Source organism: Pteronotus mesoamericanus, unplaced genomic scaffold (genome assembly GCF_021234165.1).
Source record: "Pteronotus mesoamericanus isolate MK-2021 breed Mesoamerican mustached bat unplaced genomic scaffold, CSHL_Meso_final contig_73, whole genome shotgun sequence".
Lineage (NCBI taxonomy): Eukaryota > Metazoa > Chordata > Mammalia > Chiroptera > Mormoopidae > Pteronotus > Pteronotus mesoamericanus.
Window position 1 is genome coordinate 30,371,403 of NW_026555245.1, and position 19,238 is coordinate 30,390,640.

Consider the following 19,238-nt stretch of genomic DNA (forward strand, 5'->3'; position numbering starts at 1 on the left):
TTAGATGTTTATTCAGTGGGCGGGGTATCAGGGGCTCAGAAATCTGCATTTTTGAGACGGCTCTCTGAAGCGTTGACTTGGCCCCCACTCTGAAAACACCAATCTAGAGCTTGGGCCCGGGCGTTTCTGAGGGCAAAGGCGCCCTTGGTGCAGGACAGGGAACATTCGCCAGCACTCCATTCCCCGGCAACAGCGCATGCGTCGGCTTGCCTTTAAGTGAAGCCGCGCAGCTTCGCGGAGCTGGCTCTTCCAATCGGAGCCAGGCGTTCTCACATTGCGTATCCTGGAGCCGAGGGCGGCGGGAGGTGGGAGGACGGAGGGGGTCCGGGGCGGGGCCGGACGCCTGCGAAAGTCTGCGAAGGTCTACGAGAGAAGTCGAGTCTCCGGAAGTGACCGTTGTAAACACCGTCTCCATGGGGTTTGTTCCCCCTCCCGTCCCATTTTGCTAATTGTTCGCCATCCCTGGGTCCTAGAGTCCGTCCAGTTCAAACAGTTTTTGCTGACTCCTGCAACCAGTCTGGGCCTCTTCTATCTTTGAGATTTGAAGCTGCCCCTGGGGTCTTGGGTGTGCGGTCTGGACCACGGGAAACCCCTTTGAGGTAACCACAGCGTGGGGGAGTCTTCGAGTGAACTACTTGGGCAGGGCAGTGTAGGGAGAAACAGTATGGGGGCTGCAATGTTAGGGGGGGAATCCGAGTTAGTTTGGGTCTGTCTGGGGCTGTTCCGCCCTAGTGGGGACACGCCTTCAACTCCCTGGGCTTGGTCTCTCCGCCCACCTGGAGGAAGTTCTCCTAGGAGCATCCTAGCTAGACGCTGCTGCGGAGGTACCCAGCAGGGACCAGAGGGTAGGACCGAGGGGGCCTGGACTCGGGACTTCTTAGGTTTACAACTCAGGACTGAGGAGGTCTTAAGCTCCTGAGAATCAGTAAAAGTCCTTTGAGTATAGGGACCATATCTTCATTAAAAAAATAATAAGAGCCAGCCACATCCTCGTTGGGCTAGGCTGTCTTCTGTAGCTTCTACGGCTTACCCGCAAGGACTCTGAGAGACTTAGAAAAGTCGGCTGTGAGTTTTCTGAGGGTGTAAATATTCAGCGGGAATTCAGCCTGCTTTTGAATGTTCTTTATTCCATTATGATATTTATCCTAGGAGAATACATATTCATTTTAAGTCGATCTCAAATGATGCTGCATAAGTTTACATGAGACGCAATTTCAGTTGGTTGCCAATTCTTTCGAATATATTATAAATCGATGTTTTATAGTCTTATACTCTTGGAGAAAAGAACCCACCATTTTGTCACTTGTTTTATTGAACAGTTAGTGCCTAGTAACAACAAAACAATGGCAGATCAGGGAATGAACATGCTTTCCTATGAAATGAAGAGGAAAGAAAGGCAATGCAACCTAAGAGGAAAGATGGAGGGAATTAACAGATTTAGTCTAGCGTTTTCTATATTAGTCCTGGCATAGACATTTATTAGTTCGGAGACCTCTGGCAAATCACCTAAGCTCCCTAGGCAATAGATTCCTTATTTATCAGATAAGCAGAATAGACTTAAAGTCTTGTTTAATTCTAACATTCTTTGATTATTTCATCTTCTTTTCCTTGATGAAAATGAAACAGGCCCTTAAAGGTGAAATGACACAGGTGTGGTTACTACTGAAGACTGCACTGTGTTGTGAAAGAGGATGAACTTAAGAGCCAGCCCAATGTGGATTTGAATTCTAACCGTTTCACTGAATATCTTTGCGCAAGTTAGTCTCCCAAAGCCTCAGTCTTCTCATCTGTTAAAAGTGCATAGTGATCTCATGGCGTTATTAGGAGGATTCAGTGAGATCAGGTATGCTTAGCGTAGTATTCTGGAATTCCTCAGATGATAGTGTAGTCCTCAATACTGGTACTTTTTATTCTCCCTGTCTCCTCTTTTACTCTGATCTGTGCAACACACAGAGATGAGTATGTTCTGGATGACCAATTGAAGCACTCAGATGTGAGGGGGGAAAATTTTGTTCTAGCAGTGGCTCCAGAATCTAAAGTTGAATTGTCTTTTTGGCAGGTCCTTCTCAGGTTGTCGAGATCGTTGGTCTCTTGGCCACAATTGCCCTATACCTATTTCTAAAAAGCTTCTTACTGAAGAAGCTTTCCCTCTGTTCCCTCTATTTTAGGACGAATGGTGAGAATGGCCTAACTCCACTAACCAAGAAGATTAATCTATTAATATATTAACATAAAAAGATGATTGAAATTGCCTTTATCCATCACTGTTAAGGGATGGCTTGGTTTTGGCCCAAACTTGTGGAAGTGCCATCTGGATTGAGAATCTACTGGAGGTCTGAGTCATCTCTCCTTAAGAAGACCCTGACTTGTAGTTAGCTGGATGTGGGGAAGAAGAATCTGTGTGAGAGCATAGAAGAGCTTCCCTGACAAGTGAGGGCTCACATGCTCCCTGGCCAGAAACAAGGTACACACAGCAGAGCTCTGGAGTCAGCCAATTTCTGTTTGAATCCTCTCACTTACTATAGATGTGACTTTAGAGAGGTGACTGAATATCTTTATGCCCCAATTTCCTCAGGTATATAGTGGGGATGCTAACAGTATCTTCCCTTTGGAAGGTTAGTGTAGAGTAAAATGCAGTGATCTATGGAAAGTTCTTAGTACCTGAAGGGATGTTTGTCACAGTTGGAATGATGACAGCTGGGAGTAGCTTTGAGGTGTCAGGTGTTTTGTTCATAGATAATGGTGAATTGAGTACTTTCAAATGGAAAACATTATTTAAAGAATTACACAGATATTGAAGAGAAGGCTGACATTAATTGCATATCATAAGAAATTATTAAATGTATTTGTCAAGTTATTGTTTATCTTAACTTGAGTTTCATAGGAATGTTTCAGGTGAAGCTAGTAACAAATAACATGTTGAGAGCTTGCAAATCTTTGACTTAGTTACCTATTCCACTGACATTTTCATCACTCTACCTAGCTACTTTACTTTCATCATTATTCCTTTTCCTCTTTTTTCACTCTGGTAGAAGAAAACAGAGATTTTGCTGTATTTTCTCTGCCATATTCAGGAGCATAGGAATCCTGTCATAGTTTAAATTGAACCACTTTGTTGATACAGTTATTCTAAAACATACAGAGGTAGATCCTTGAACCCCTCTGTGTTCAAAAGCTAACATCAGAGAGAACGAGAGGAAGGAAATAAGAGTTTTTCTAAAGGATACTTTAGATAGGATTTTTTATGATGAATTAAAAAAATTGAGATAATTCACATACCCTAAGATTCACCATTTCAAAGTGTACAGTTCAGTGGTTTTTAGTATATTCACTATGTTGTATAGGAATCACCACTATCCAATTTGAGAACATTTACATCACCCCAAAAAGAAAACTCATACCTATTAGCAGTCAGCTCCAGTTCTCCCTCTCCTTACCCTCTTCAACTGTGAATTTACTTTCTATGGATTTGCTCTGCCTATTCTGTACATTTCATATAAATGGAGTACAATATGTGGCTTTTTATATTTGACTTCTTTCACTTACAATGTTTTCAGGGTTTGTCCATGTTGTGTTATGTATCAGTACTTTATTCCTTTTTATGGTTGAATAATGTTTCATTATTTATCCATTGATCAGTTGGTAGACATTTGGGTTGTTTCACTTTTTGGATATTATGAACAATACTCCTATGAACATTTGTGTAAAAGTTTTTGTTAAAGTTCAGTAATTATCTTAGAATGTGTCTTTGTGTTGGTTGTGCTGTGTCAGTATTCTCAGATATGCAGCTTGTTTTTTCAAAATGTAGATTAAAATAATTTTGTAATCCAGTAAAGTTTTCTTGAATTTTACAGTCTTTGGTGTTTGTTCTGCTTCTTTGCTTTGATCTTATTCAGGGACTCCTGTTATATATTTAGTTATTCTTTGTGTATTTTTCAATATTTTGTCACTTTCTCTTGATTTCTTTTGATCTTTTTTTAATTAAAATTTTTTCCTCTTTTTCATTTTCTCTGTTTTTTAAGGATTTTTTGTGATGTCTGTTTACTCTTGTGTTCCCTCTAATTTAGTCTTCATTACTGAAATGATTTTTTAATTTCATTTCTAATTCTTTGTGATCCTTGTCACCTTATTTCTGCGTTTTACTAATTCTGATTTCTTTTGTGTCTTATACCATTTTGTTAATTTTTTTTAGCTCATTTGAAATAGTAAGTTATAGGTTTCATTTGTTGTGTGGGCACATCATTCTGTCATGCTTTCTATTCTTCCCCTTACTCTCCTTTCTCACATCAACTTTGTGTGGGATTTGACTGCACTATTCATTCTGTTGCTTATTTTTATTCCTTACTTTTATGGAATATCAGTTTATCTGAATTTTGAGAATGGAGCAAGGTGCAGGAAAGCTCTCCTGACTTCATAGAACCATGCCTTGTGTGGTTTTTTTGTGAGTGTTAAAAACTGTGGTGGCTTGCTTTCCAAGATCTCCTGGCCCTGTTCTTTCTACAGCATTGTCTGGGCCATGTCTTTACTTTGTCTTTATTTCCCCGATCCTGCTCAATTTAAACAGCATCCCCAGGAGCTTCTCTTTAGTGTGGGTTTCTGTCAGGGAAGGGGGTCTTGGAAGTTCAGTTTGGAAGGTTCATGAGGCAGGCTGTCCAAGTCTTCCAAGGCTCTTACGGTGTGCCTGTTTCACGTGTCAGCTCTTGGAATGGGCAGGCTTCCCCCACTTTCATCTGCTGCTCTCAAATTAGCTTGCAGTGCTTTTCATTAAATATCTGTGGCTCTTTGGAGGTTCTGTCCAATGCAGCTTTGTTATTTCCCTTTGCCTTCTCTTCTATAGATACCTTTACTCCAGTGTAGGTTTTGTGGCTGTTGGTGGTTTGCCTTTATTCATTTGTGTTTTGTCATTCTTTTTATTGGAAATATTGCTCATGGTCATCTAGTTAAGTTATTTTAGATAGAATTTATACAGATTCTCTCATTTATTTTTTTATAGTACTTTTTTTGTTGTTGTTCAAATACATTTGTCTTCATTTTCCTGCCACCACTTTCTCCTGCCCCACCCACTCACCCCCTCAGTCCTTCCCCACTTTGGCTTTGTCCATGGGTCCTTTGTACATGTTCCTTGATTTGACCCTTCCCCTTCCCTTCCCCGTTATGTGCCTCCCTCCTTCCCTCTCGTTATTGTCGGTTTGTTTTTTCTTTCAATGTTGCTAGTTACATTTTTCTTGGTTCTTTGTTTTGTTGGTTAGGTTCCACTTATAGGTGAGATCATATGGTATTTGTCTTTCACTGCCAGGCTGATTTCCCTTAGCATAATGCTCTCCAGTTCCATCCATGCTGTCTCAAACGGTAGTAGCTCTTTCCTTATGCTGCGTAGTATTCCATTGTGTAAATGTACCACAGTTTTTTTATCCCCTCATTTATTGATGGGCACTTAGGTTGCTACCAGCACTTGGCTATTGTAAATTGTGCTGCTATGAACATTGGGGTGCATAGGTTGTTTTGAATTGGTGTTTTGCGATTCTTAGAGTATAATCCCAGCAGTGGAATTGCTGGGTCAAAAGGCAGTTCCATTTTTAGCTTTATGAGGAAATTCCAAACTGTTTTCCACAGTGGTTGCACCAGTCTGCATTTCCACCAACAGTGCCCTAGGGTTCCGTTTTTTTCCACAAACTTGCCAGCACTTGTTTGTTGATTTGTTTATGATGGCCACTGTGTCCAGGGTGAAGTGGTATCTCATTGTGGTTTTAATTTGCATTTCTCTGATGACTGGTAATGCTGAGCATCCTTCCATATGTCTCTGGGCCCTGTGCATGTCGTCCTTGGAGAAGTCTGTTCAGGTCCTTTGCCCATTTTTTAATTGGATGTTTTTCTTCCTGGTGTGGAGTTGTGTGAGTTCTTTATATACTTTGGAGATCAAACCCCTGTCCAAGGTTTCATTGGCAAATATGTTTTCCCATACAGTTGGTTCCCTTTTCATTTTGCTGATTTTTTTTTAGCCATGCATAAGCTTCTTATTTTGATGGAGTCCCATTTGTTTATTCTTTCCTTTATATCCCTTGCTCTAGGGGACATAACAGTGAAAATATAGCCATGTGGAATATCTGAGAGTTTCCTGCCTATGTTCTCCTCTAGGACTTTTACGGTGTCGTGACTTATATTCAAGTCTTTTATCCATCTTGAGTTTATTTTTGTTTATGGTGTAAGTTGGTGGATGAATTTCAGTTTTTTGCATGTAGCTGTCCAGTTCTCCCAACACCATTTGTTGAAGAGGATATTTTTACTCCATTTTAAGCTTCTGCCCCCTTTGTCGAATAGTAATTGATGATAGAGACATGGGTTTATTTCTGGGCTCTCTGTTCTGTTCCATTGATCTATATGTCTGTTCTTATGCCAGTACCAAACTGTTTTGATTACATTAATGTTGTAATACGGTTTGATGTCAGGTATTGTGATCCCTCCTACTTTGTTCTTCTTTCTCAAAATTACAGCAGTTATTCAGGGTCATCTATGGTTCCATATAAATTTTTGAAATGTTTGTTCTGTATCTGTGAAATATGTCTTTGGTATTTTAATACAGATTGCATTGAATTTATAAATTGCTTTGGGTAGTATGGACTTTTTGATGATGTCAGTTCTTTCAATCCATGAACACGGTATATGCTTCCATTTATTTGTGTCTTCCTTAATTTCTTTCTTCAGTGTTGTGTAGTTTTCTGCGTATAGGTCTCTTACCTCCTTGGTTAAGTTTATTCCTAGGTTCTGTATTTTTCTTGTTGCTATCAGACTCTCTCATTTAAGTTAATAAGGAAATTAAGCTAAAGAAAAACAAAGAAATTTTATAAAAGACATTCCTGTTACTTAAATTTTTTTTAACCCTGCGAGAGCATTCTCAAGCTTCTTATCCATATTAGTTTTCTATTATCATGTGAAAAATTACCACAAATTTAGTGGCTTAAAGCAGCATCCATTTCTTATCTCTCAGTGTCTGTTGGTCAGGAGTCTGGGCACAGCGTAGGTCAGCCTTGTTCAGTTTTACTATGTGTAGTCAAGGCACCAACTGGGCTGTGTTCTCATATGGAGGCTTGCCTGAAAATAATCTGCATCCCAGATGATTTGGTTTGTTGGCAGAATTTATTTTCTGTTGGCCTCTGTAACTGAGGGATCTGGCTTTTTTACAGATTATGGGGTGGAGGTTGCCTGCAGCTCCTTGCCCTCCTGTGCGGCCCTCTCCATAAGCAGTTCACAGCATGGCAGTTTGCTTCAAGGCCAGAAGGAGATAGCCTGTCACTTCATTCTGCTAAGACAGAATCTTCTGTAACATAATGTGATCATGGGAGTTGCGTTCCATCATCTTTGCCATATTATATTGGTTAGAAGCAAGTCACAGGTTCTGCCCACAAAAGGGAGGGTTTTATACCAGAGGAAAAACACCAGAGGCAGTGGTGGTGGGGACCACCTGCCTATTACATTATCTGTATCAATGATCTGGAAATTGATGAAAATTGTTGCTGAGCTATAAAAGACATTGTCTAGAGGATCACTCAGATTTGCAGATGTTAGCAAAATAATGCTCTGAAAAATGATTATTCTCTTCATTTTAGCTTTATTGAAACAACCTTATTAAAATTAGTTAAACCACCTCTTCCTACACTTCTCTGCCCATGACAAAAACAAAACAAAAGCTATCAGACATTATTAAAGTCCTAACTATGTAAATTCTTTGCCTGTGCGATAGAGGTTCTGTGTGTGCCTATTGTGACATACATACACAGGTGTGTAGTTTCAATCTTTTCACAAAAACAAACATTATATATACCTACTTTTGAGCCTTAGACTTTACTCTTAAATACAGAGGAGTCCATTCCTTGTTGATTCTAACCCTTTTACTTCTATTTTGAAGGCACTTTCTCTGGAGTGTAACCATTGGAGGCATGGATTAAGGTGAAAGATTTTGGGGCTCAGTATCAGAAAGGGGTGATTAAAACCTTGGTGTCCCCCACTTGGTAGCTGACTGTCCTCGGGGAAGTCATTTAGTCTCTCCGAATCAAAAGAGTTTCCTTAATTGAAGTAAGGATAGTAAACTTCATGTAAAATAACTATGTGTAAACTCTGGCCTTGTACCAAAAACTTGGGCTTTTGAGTTAGATATTTATGAGTTAGAATCTTTGTCCTGTAACTATGTGACTTTTAGCAAGTTACTTCTCATCTCTGAATCTTAGTTTTCTATGTTGAAAAATGGAATAATCTTTACATTGCAGTGCTATAAGGATCAGCGTTCTATATAAAAATTACCAAGTACAGTGCTCAACAGTGTAATAGGTGCTCAATAAATGAATGACAGTGCTATTTGTTTATCTACATTGTTCTCCAACTCAGTCTTTTAGGTCCCTGGAGAAATGGGATTTCTCCACATACACACACGCCACCTCCATCTTGGTAAAAATTACATCCTCTTCACTCTAGGTGGAACTATTCTGCTGTCAGCTTCAGGAACCACTGACTATCTTGAAGCTCCCTTGGTGTCTGTCTGTAGGAGCCATTGGTCAGTTTTCAGGACTGTGGTTGAATCCCATTTGGTTTATTTGAGTTTCTCCTTCAGTGATCACTGAATGTTGTGAGAGCAGGGACAGAACAATGTAGCCTTTTATTGGTCTTCTAGATGTCCCTATACACCCACAATTTCACAAAAAAATTCTTTTTTTTGTTTTAAATTTTCACCCAAGGACTTGCTTTTTGATTTTAGAGAGTGGGGAGGGGAGGAAGAGAGAGGGAGAGAAACATCAATGTAAGGGAGAAACATCGATCGGTTGCCTGTCACACATTCCCCGACTGGGGACCAAACCCACAACCCAGGTATGTGCCCTGACAGGGAATTGAATGAGTAACCCTTTTGTTTATAGGATGATGTTCCTACCAACTGAGCCACACCAGCCAGGGATAAACAATTCTTTTATTATATCTCCCCTCCAGACCAAAATCACCTCCTGTATCACCTGTACCCTTCCTTTGTATTTTCTCATAGGGTTCTGTGTTCAGTAATAGAAATTGATAGTGAGTGAGCTCTGTATATGTGCTCTTTGTATTATTTAAATCTCAAATACCTGAGTGAGGCTCATATAGTTATCTGCTGCTTATGGTTGAGGAAAGAGGCTCAGAGAGCTTTAGTGACTTGTCCCCAGCATGTACTTGAAAGATACTGGAATCCTAACTCAGATCTCAGTTGAGTCCATGGGCTTAATTACAAAATTACAATTATGTCTCTGTTTAGCATGTTTACCCAGAGAATTTTTCATACTATAGTAAAGTAACTATAAGTGGTTGGCTCTGTATAATTTAGAGTATGTCCCATAGAAGAGGGTTCCTGTGAGAAGGCCAGTATTAGTGACTGAGGCTCTCTTTCCTTCTTCCCTTTTGATCCTCCAGGAGGTGGCCTTTGAAAATGAGATCTTTTATTTGGGAGCAGTTTGGCCTTAGATTATAACATTGCATTAAAAATATGTCATTTATTCCAAAGTCTTTGGGAATCCCCAAATGACCTTGGACTTCATTTTATTTCAAACTGATTTCTGTGCCCTACAGAAAGGCACTGCCTATTTCTTTTCTAGTTCAAGAAGAATTTGTCACTATTTTTTAATAATAATTTTTTCTTTCCATTTGAAAATGAAAATATCTCAGTAGTGTTACTGTATTCTTACAAGAAGGAACATCTTTCTAACATTTTGTCTTTTTTGCTTCTAATCGTTTTTAAAAGAAATAAAACATTTATTTAAAAACATATACAAGTAAAAGTCATAGCTTTTAAAAATATAAGTACTTATGTTTGTTAGACAATAATTGAAAAATACAAATAAATTGCAGAACAAAAGAAAAATCTCTCATAGTCTCAGGATTCATAAATATAACTGCTGTTGTATTGTTTACTATTTTAACAGACTTCAGTCCATCTAACCTGTAAGCTACAGACATCTTGGACAATTTTAATCATCAATAACAAAATATATTGTTAAGAAACTGTAGTATTTTGAAAGAGTTGGAAGACTTATCATGAGTTTAAACACTTCAAGTAATGTCACTGGTGATGCCCAAAGGTAAGCCTCCACTCTTTCCCTTTAGTTGAGGATTGCTTTTGGTTGTAAGGAGCAGGGAGAAGTCGGTGGTTGGCAGGCTGAGTGTAAGGATTCTCCTGGTAGGGTAAGGGAGGTAGAAATTTCATGGGGCTGGAGGAGCAGGGATGACACCTCTGGACACTTTGTGCTGCTCTTTGTGCTCCTTTGTTATCTCAGTCCACAAAAACCGAAGTGTTTGTGCTTACTTTTTTCCCCAGATACTTGTTTATTCTTTTCCACCTCTCTAAATCTTTTCTTCTTATATTTCTGCGTACTCACATTTCTGCATGGTGATTACTTTGGCTAGTCATAATCTCTGTGGCTCTAAATCCTCTTTCCTCATTGCTACTGCTCACCATTTCTGTATCACTGATACTTGCTTTTGGGTGAGGTGCCTACCTTTGCTTTATTTACCTCTGATATGAATAATGTAAAAACCTGAGTGTATAATATAAAACTGAGCCATCTTGCAGAGTGCAACCCAAAGTGTGGTTAACAAAGAAATAAGTACAGAAATTGAAAGTGTTTAGAAACTTTTATAATTGTGTAACAGTAATTTTCTGTTTGTTGACTCTAATAATAAAATGCTTGGGATGATATATTATGCTTAAAAATTTTTTTAGTTACCATTTAAATATATATTTTAAAAAAGAATCATGGGGTGTTGGGTGGGAATAGTCTGAATAGTCCTTGCTCATATTTAATTTGAAAAGAACTGATCTAAATAGATCGCCTTTCAACAAGGATGGTAGATGGGGCAAGTACCATGACTAATACGTACTATAGTAGAATATTCATGACAAGAACACAGCAGAAGGATTTCCAGCACATTGTACTGGGCAAAGCCAGTCCTTTCTGTCCTTTCTGTGTATAGTGATACTCTAATCTTGGTTAGATTAAATTATTCAATGTATCTTCCCAGTTGAACCATGTGGTAGTCTTTAATGGTATTTTTTTCTTTTGTACATTTTGTTTTCCTTGGATTTAATAATTATCTCATTTATTTAGTTGGCTTAATTTCTATGGACTTATCATAAATTCAGCTTCATTCTCCAACCAAGTTTTATAAATCTCTCAGTATGTTGTTATCTTCTTAAAGAAATCACTCCTGGAGGTTTCGGCCAGTACAGTGTGCTGGAAATCCCTTTGCTGTGTTCTTGTTGTGAATATTCTACTTCTGGGATCCCATGTCTTTCTTTTTCTCAGTGTAGGTTCTTATTTGGTGAATCGTATTTTCCATTAGCCTCTTGAGAAAGTTAATGGCACATGGAGTTTTTGATTACTTGCAGATCTGATATAGTTTTCCGCATACCCTTGCCTTTGAATGGTAACTTGCTGGGCATAAAATTCTAAGTTGGGTATTATTTTTCTTTGGAATTTTTTAGGCATCTGGGAGGTTTTTTTTACATTTATTTATTTAGTTTTTCATGTTTTAATTTTTGCTTTTGATTTTCAAGAGCGCTTTTTTAAAAAAATTCTCCAAGTATTTTATTTTTTACCACATCCAGTTCTTATTTCATTGATGTTATTTCCTCCTCTATTTTTCTGATGATATTAACTATTAGGCCTATCTTGCTTTCTCTCCCTTTTTTTTTAAAGTGATTTTTTTCTCTGCATAATCTTTAAGGGCTTCTTACTCTTGGTAATACTGGTCCATTAAAAAAAAAAGATTTTATTTATTTATTTTAGAGAGTGAAAGAGAGGGAGAGAAACATCAGTGTGTGGTTGCCTCTTGTGTGCCCCCTACTCGGGACCTGGCTGGCAACCCAGTCATGTGCCCTACACTGGGAATTGAACTGGCAACCTGTTGATTTGCAGGTTGGCACTCAGTCCACTGAGCCACACCAGCTAGGGCTGGGCTGTCCATATTTAAAAGCAAGACCTGAAAAGATGATTGGAAGCTTATTGTGTGAGGCTTTGTGCCATTTGCTTGACAAGAGCATCAGCATCTTCAGGTCATCTTCACCATGCTGGCTAAATTCTCCAGCGAGGACTCTTCCTGTTTCTTCTTGGATGCCTTGTTCTGGCAGACAAGAAGTATTAGAAGACCAGGGCTCTCATTTATTATATAAATTTTATTTGAGTCTCTTGTTTTTAGTATGGATGCCTTACCCCATTTGTATCTGTTGTCTCCAATTCAGAGACCTATTTTATCCTGCCCAGGGAATAAACCCCTAGTTTATTTGCCAGAGTGGGGAATAGATTGGTATTCAGCTGTGTGGCATATAGGGTAGAGGATTTGAGTATCTCATTATTACTTTGGTAGACCTTCAGCCAGTTCTCCTGTTTTCTGCTCTACTTTTACCTCCATTTTCAAAGGTGTTGCCAATGAACTGAGCTTCTTGGGACTCTGGTGTGAATCAGGTTGCTTTCCCCACTGTTGACTTTGAATTTAATGCTCTTACATGAATCAGTTATCACTTGTCTATCTGCTTTCCAGCTTCCAGTATTTTATTGCTATTGGCTCATCTTCTGTGCTCTTTCTTCTTGTGAGTTTATACCTTTGCTGTTATTTTAATTACAATTTTAATTTTAATTTTGGGGAGAGAGTAGACCACTTCAGTCTGCCATGTCATTTTTTTTTAAAAGATGTTATTTATTTATTTTTAGAGAGAGGGGAAGGAAGAGAGAGAGAGAGGGAGGGAAACATCATTTGGTTGGTTTCCCCTTGCATGTCACCAGCTGGGGACTTGACCCACACAACCCAGACATGTGCCTGACTGGGAATCAAATTGGTGAACTTTTGGTTTGCAGGCTGGGGCTCAAGCCACTGAGCCACACCAGCGAGGGCTAGTCTGCCATTTTAAAACAGGAATCTATATTCTCTTATTTATACTTTTTCTCTTTGTAATATGTATTACATTTATAAAAAGTAAACTATTTTGTTTAAAAAGGTAAAAAGGAAAGAACTTAATCTCTTGCAAAACTGCCCAGCTTGTGATGGGATCAGACAGCCTTTCAGTACCAATCTTGAACAGTGTGGTGGTTTTCCAATGGACAGTGGTTTATTTCTAGTCATGAGCTTTTTACATTTCTACCTAGCTTTTGCAATCAACATCTTTGACTAGATTATAAGTTTCTTTTGGGAAAGGACCATATCATGGTATCTGTGGTTTTTGAAAAATAAGTCATCAGAAATACTAGAAATGCTGGAAATATACTTATGGAGAATTATATTTTGTTATGATCTCATTTTATAGGTTGAAGAATGCCTCATCTGATGTGAAACAAATGCTTAAAAGTGAAACAGAATTGGATATTACTGCTGATCTCAGAAAGAAACTCCATCGGGCAAAGAAGGAAAAATTGGAAATAACAACTAAGCACAATGCAGAGGTAGAGTTTATTTTCCTCTTAAATAATGTTAAAAGTAGAGTTTAATTTAGATTAATTTCATATTAAAAACTCCACATTTAACATTTATCACTATAACATTCTTGTCCTTAAAAAGGGAATTATAAAGAAAAGAGGTGTTTTTAAAAAATATAGAGTGGAATTGTATAGGATTGTTAAAGTAGAAATTTAATGTTATTATATTTACTTGTATGTTGCCTTAAATTTATTTTAATAACAGGTAAACTTGATAAAAAATATTGATAAATGCATTTGGTGACTAAAAGATTTATGATGTAGACATTTTTGAAATCTTAATGTAGGTTCCTTTTGGTCTATCCTGCAACAATTTGTTAAACAAGGGGATTTCAGTATGAAAATTTTAATCTCAGTATAACTCATAAATTATTTTAGTTTTTTGTTATATTACTTTATCTTTTATTAGTATGTGTGTATATACAGGGTGGGGCAAAAGTAGGATTACAGTTATTCATATGGAAAATAATGTAATACTTGATAAATAATACTACAGGAAAACTATATTTTGGCATACTCACAACTATAAACCTACTTTTGTGGCCCGCCTTGTATATACAAGTATATATAATATGCATATGTATATATTCCAAGGACAGTAGTTATCATTTCCTGTAAGTTCAGTTATGAATTAATATGTTTATATCTTTTCTGTCTGTTGTGTTTTTTTGTTTTCTACTTTTTCTCTTTTTAAATCTTATTTTTTTGTTGTTACTTATTGATTTTTAGAGAGAGAAAGGGGGAGAGAGAGTAAGGAGAGAGAGAGAGGGAGAGAGAGAGATGTGAATTTGTTCCACTTATTTATGCATTCATTGGTTGATTCTTGTGTGTACCCTGACTGGGGATTGAACCTACAACCTTGGTATATCTGGATGATGCTCTAACCAACTGAGCAACCCAGCCAGCACTTTAAATCTTACTCATGCCTATTTTTTGTGGCAGCATGGATGGACCTGGAGATTATTATGCTAAGTGAAATAAGCCAGTCAGAGAAAGACAAATACCATATGATCTCGCTTATATGTGGAAATAATGTATAAAATAAACACAAACAAAATAGAAACAGATGCATGGATACATGGAGCAGACTGACAGCTGTCAGAGGGAGCAGGGAGAGGGGACTGGATGAAAGAAAGGGAAGGGATGAACCAAAGGACATACATGCATAACCCAGAGACAGAGACAATAGGGTGGTGATGGCCAGAGGGAAGAGGGGGCAGGGGCTGGGTAGAGGCAGGCAAACATGGGGGAAATGGGAACATCTGCAATAGTGTCAACAATGAAAATACAGTTTAATAAAACAGTGAAGTGGCATTCGGCACTAGCCAGAAAAGGCAAGCCCAGCACACCTGCCCCCTTCACTGAGACGTAATCAGTAAATACAAATAGTGTATTAAAAAAAAAAACTTACTCTTTTTTTTTTAATTTTAAAAGCGGGGAAGGGAGGAAGTAACAGAGGGAGAGAAATGTCGACGTGAGAGAGTAACACTGAACGGCTGCCTTCCAAACCCAGGCATGTGTCCTGACCGGGAATTGAACCAGTTACCTTTTGGCTGTGGGTTTGTGGGATAATGCCCAACTAACTGAGCCACACTGGCTAGGCAAACTTACTCATTCTTAAAGCTCAGCTTAGGCAGCCTGGTGCAGTGGAAAGAATATTGAATTTGACAGATTTGACTCATTCTTGGCCCTCCCATTTATAAGATGTGTGACCTTGGGTGAGTTACTTATTTTGCACATCATTGGTTTCTCATTGTGAAATGCTGGTCCCAAAGGGTTGTGGTAATAATTAAGTGAATTTTATAAAGCACCTTTGTATTGTAATAGTAGCTATAATTTATTGACACTTAAGTATAAAGAGTGTGTTTTCCTTCCCTTTTCACTAAATTCTGTTGCTGTTTCATCGGGATACTTTTTAAAGACTCTGTAGGTGACACTGATTACTCCTTTTGTTGCACTTCCACGTGTTGCTGTTGCTGATATGTTAGAGTTAAAACATTTATTTTGTGCTTATCGGCTCTTCCTTAGTCCGAGAGCTGAAAGCAGTGATGACACTTTGCCTCTATCTCTCGCATGGCTTTGGCCCTTAGTGGCTATGTGTTGAATAAATGTTCGAAAAATGATATTTTCTGGGTATCTAAGGAACAGTGAGTGGTTTCTGATTAAAATAACAAGCACTGCATATATAACTGTTTTATTTGTATTTTTAGTGGCAAATGAGGTAATTTTAAAATGAGGTAATTGAAGTAATTGCTTTTATTTACTTATAACATTGCATAGTAGATGTAAAGTGGCACTTGTTAAATTTATGCTAATGTTCATACTCTCCAAAACTTATTTTTAAAACCAAATGTACATTAGTGTCATGATAATCATTTATTATTTATATTAAATATACTTTCATGTATATTTACAGTTGCCATCAGATTTGTCTTAGCAGAGCACACTGTTTATTATCTTTATTAATAACAGTGTTTTGAAGTACGGGTTCACAATAAAGAGATGGGAAAGTATTTCAGAGAATAAAGAATTTTCTCCAAATAGGCAATTAGAATTGGTTCAACCCCAGTTTTATATTACTAGTTATTCTTACTGTGTCAATTATTTGTTCAGATGATTTTACTCATATTATGTAATTTTTTTAAGCCATCTAATCTCTAAATATGCCCTTTATAATGCAAAGCAGAGATGAATAAATAAAACCCTCTAAAGACTAAGGCCTTGTATTTGCATTTACCTTATTAGATACTTCTAATGCTAACACACATCATGCTGGATGATTGGCACAAAATATCTTTATTATTTTATTACTTTTCATTGAATTCATTAGGGTGAAATTGGTTAATAAAATTATGCAGGTTTCAAGTGTTACAACGCAATAACACATACTCTGCACACTGCATCATGTGCTCACCGCCCCAAGTAAAATCTCTTTCTACCCCCACTTATCCTCCTTTACCCTCTTCTACCTCCCCCTACCCCCGCTTTACTTCTGGCAATCACCATACTGTTGTCTGGGTCTATGTGTTGTTTGCTTATTTATTTAGTTTGCTTAATGCCTTCATCTTTTTCACCCAGTACCCCAACATGCCTCCTCGCTGACACCTGTCAGTCTGTTCTATGTATCTCTGCTTCTGTTTCTATCTTTTCATTTGATTAGCACAAGATATCTTTAAAATCTAACTGCTCATTGGTGGATGAATGGATAAAGAGAATATGGTATACAGGGTCTGTCCAGAAGGTGTCCAGCCATGTAATATGAAAGATAGAGACATTTGTTTAAGAAGATACAAGTAGGTACTTTGGGACCTCACATAGTTCTCTAAGTCGCCATTAGCTCCCCTGTCATATTTTCTTGAATCTCACTGATGGTCTGAAATCTCTTCCCTTTCAAAGGTGATTTTAGTTTTGGAAAAAGCCAGAAGTCCCAGGGCACCAAATCTGGGCTGTATAGGGGCTGAGTCACCTGGGTGATTTGATGTTTCACCAAAAAACTGCATGAGACTTGATGCATGAGTGGTCACATATTGTGATGAAGCTGCCAGTCACCAGTTGCCCAGAGCTGCGGCCTTCTGAATCATCTGACTAATTTCTGTTCAAGCTTAATGCAAAATTTGATGCAGATTTGTTGCTCTACTCAGTCATTTTGAACGAGACGGCCACGCAGTACACATGCTCACTCAACGGTGTCTGCCACCTCCACTGACTAGTACAGTGAAGTCATCATTGTTTGCTCATGCACATTCCAGTCCACTCTCCTTGGCTGCCAAGTTATGTTGATGTATCACAGACCGTTCTTGTTATGTATATATTTTTCCATCTCAATTTTTCTTCTTTATTTAAAAAAATATTTTAATGATTATGCTGTTACATCCCATTTTTTCTCCCCTTTATTCCCCTCCACACTGCACCCCCCAATATTGAATTTATCATCAATAGAAATCATAGATACCACAATTCAGTTATTACAAATATTTTGAAATATTGTTTATACTTGTCACTACTTTGAAATTGCAGTGGTTATTAGACCTAAGAATAGTGCTAGTTATTTAATGTTAAAGAAGTATGTAGATTACAGTATCACAAATTTGCTTTTATATCATATATTTATTTTTATACTTTGATCCTCTTTGTTATCTCCACGTATCTTTTTTATGCATTTAATTACTTATTCTGAGAAGCCTTGCCAGATTTCCTAAAAGAGTCATGGTACAAAAATGGTGAAAAAATTTTCTTTTAGTGGCTGCGACATCTTGTAGAGGGCATAAAGGAAAATACAGAGGATGACAGAGAAGTGATTCTAAAACAGAGGTTGAGCATAAAGTTTTAAAACAATGAAAATATGTTTTTAAAAGGAGGGAGATATTTTGCTGCTGTTGCATGTTTTAGTGCATATGTTGAACTCTAAGTGAGAAAACAACCTCAAGGGCAGAGGATATATTATCAGCTATGTGGATAATTCTGAAATCAAATAAGGTCAATGAGGCAAAAAAGAGGGACATTGATACAGGGAATTGGCTGTACTGGTGATGGAAGACCTAGGAATTCAAACAGGGAATGAGGAGGCCACCCAGAGATTACTGACAGCAGGAAGCCACCACCACCTCTAGGCCAGAGGGCCAGTGGGAAGAGATGATGTTGCCAGAGTTCAGAATCTGGGCCATCTTGTGGGAGGCCTCTAGAGCCCTGGTGGGGGCCATTCAGCCAGTGTTGGAATGTTGCAGGGAAGGGACGGGGAGCTGGAACCTCAAAAATGATGCAGCTGCTGCCAGAGACGCTGCCAGAAAGAGAGCCATTTGTCACTGGAGCATGAGAATTACAGTTCCTATCATAAAATAGAATAGAGCAGAAGAAGGGGTTAAGGAATGGATCTGAAATCAAATGGGCAAATGATTGGCTGTCTACACCTTTACTCTTCAGCATTCATTATCTAGTGGCTAATTGCTACCACGTGGCCTTTGCCACTCTGGAAATCCATCATTCCGACCGAAAATGGGGTATTCCTCTCAATGGTGGCATATCCCACCTAATCTCCACCATCCACTATTATCTTTGGAACATAAGGGTTAGCCACCAGAGCTTTCTCAGGATACTTGTGCTGCCCTCTCCAGTGTAGTTTATAGTGTTTTAATCAGGAAAAGAGGATGTACTAGGGGAAAGGAGTTTTGGTTTGTTCATAATAAAACTACTTCCGTTCCCTAAAGTGTCCATATTATGTCAGGAAAGAACTGGCATTTTGATCTTATTAAATGATTGTAGGCCGTTGTTAAAATCAACTTACAGTCACCCATCCAGGCAAACTGTTAGAGCTAGTTAATTAAATCCAAGTCGATCCAAGATCTTGCAGTTCTTTTGCTATGCAAGCTGTTTTCTCCTGGACCTGACTTTGCATTTCTACTTCTGTGGCAAAGTGAGTTCTGAGTCTGTCTATGGTGACAAAAAGTGGTGGAAGTGGGTCTTGCAAATCCTCTTGCAAGACAGGTGTTTCAGGTGTGTTCATTATTAAGTCTTGAAGCAAGGGAAGGCTAGTTACCTCACACAAGGTGGACGGGCTGCTATTGTTGGCAAAGGCTGTTGGTGGGGCATTTGGGAGTTCACAGTTTTTAAGTATCTAATTCAAAAAGCCCTCACAGATCCCATTCCTTCCTACCTAATGCCCAATGGATACTTACCAATTTACCATTAGAAACTTGGTAAGGCTCTTTATTCAACTTGGATTGTAATTCTGCATTCTCCGTAATTAGATTTTCTGTCTACTCT

General features: G+C 38.3%; 1 protein-coding gene across 1 annotated transcript in view; it reads left to right on the top strand.

The window, feature by feature from the left end:
- The first annotated feature begins 389 nt into the window (after positions 1-389).
- Positions 390-19,238, top strand: part of CCDC171 (coiled-coil domain containing 171) — a 289,149-nt gene continuing 270,300 nt past the window's right edge. Inside the window, exons 1-3 of the mRNA XM_054583183.1 lie at positions 390-599; positions 9,936-10,091; positions 13,310-13,445. Of these exons, the coding sequence (XP_054439158.1) occupies positions 10,048-10,091; positions 13,310-13,445 (180 nt within the window). The 5' untranslated portion in view covers positions 390-599; positions 9,936-10,047. The remainder of the gene's footprint in view (positions 600-9,935; positions 10,092-13,309; positions 13,446-19,238) is intronic.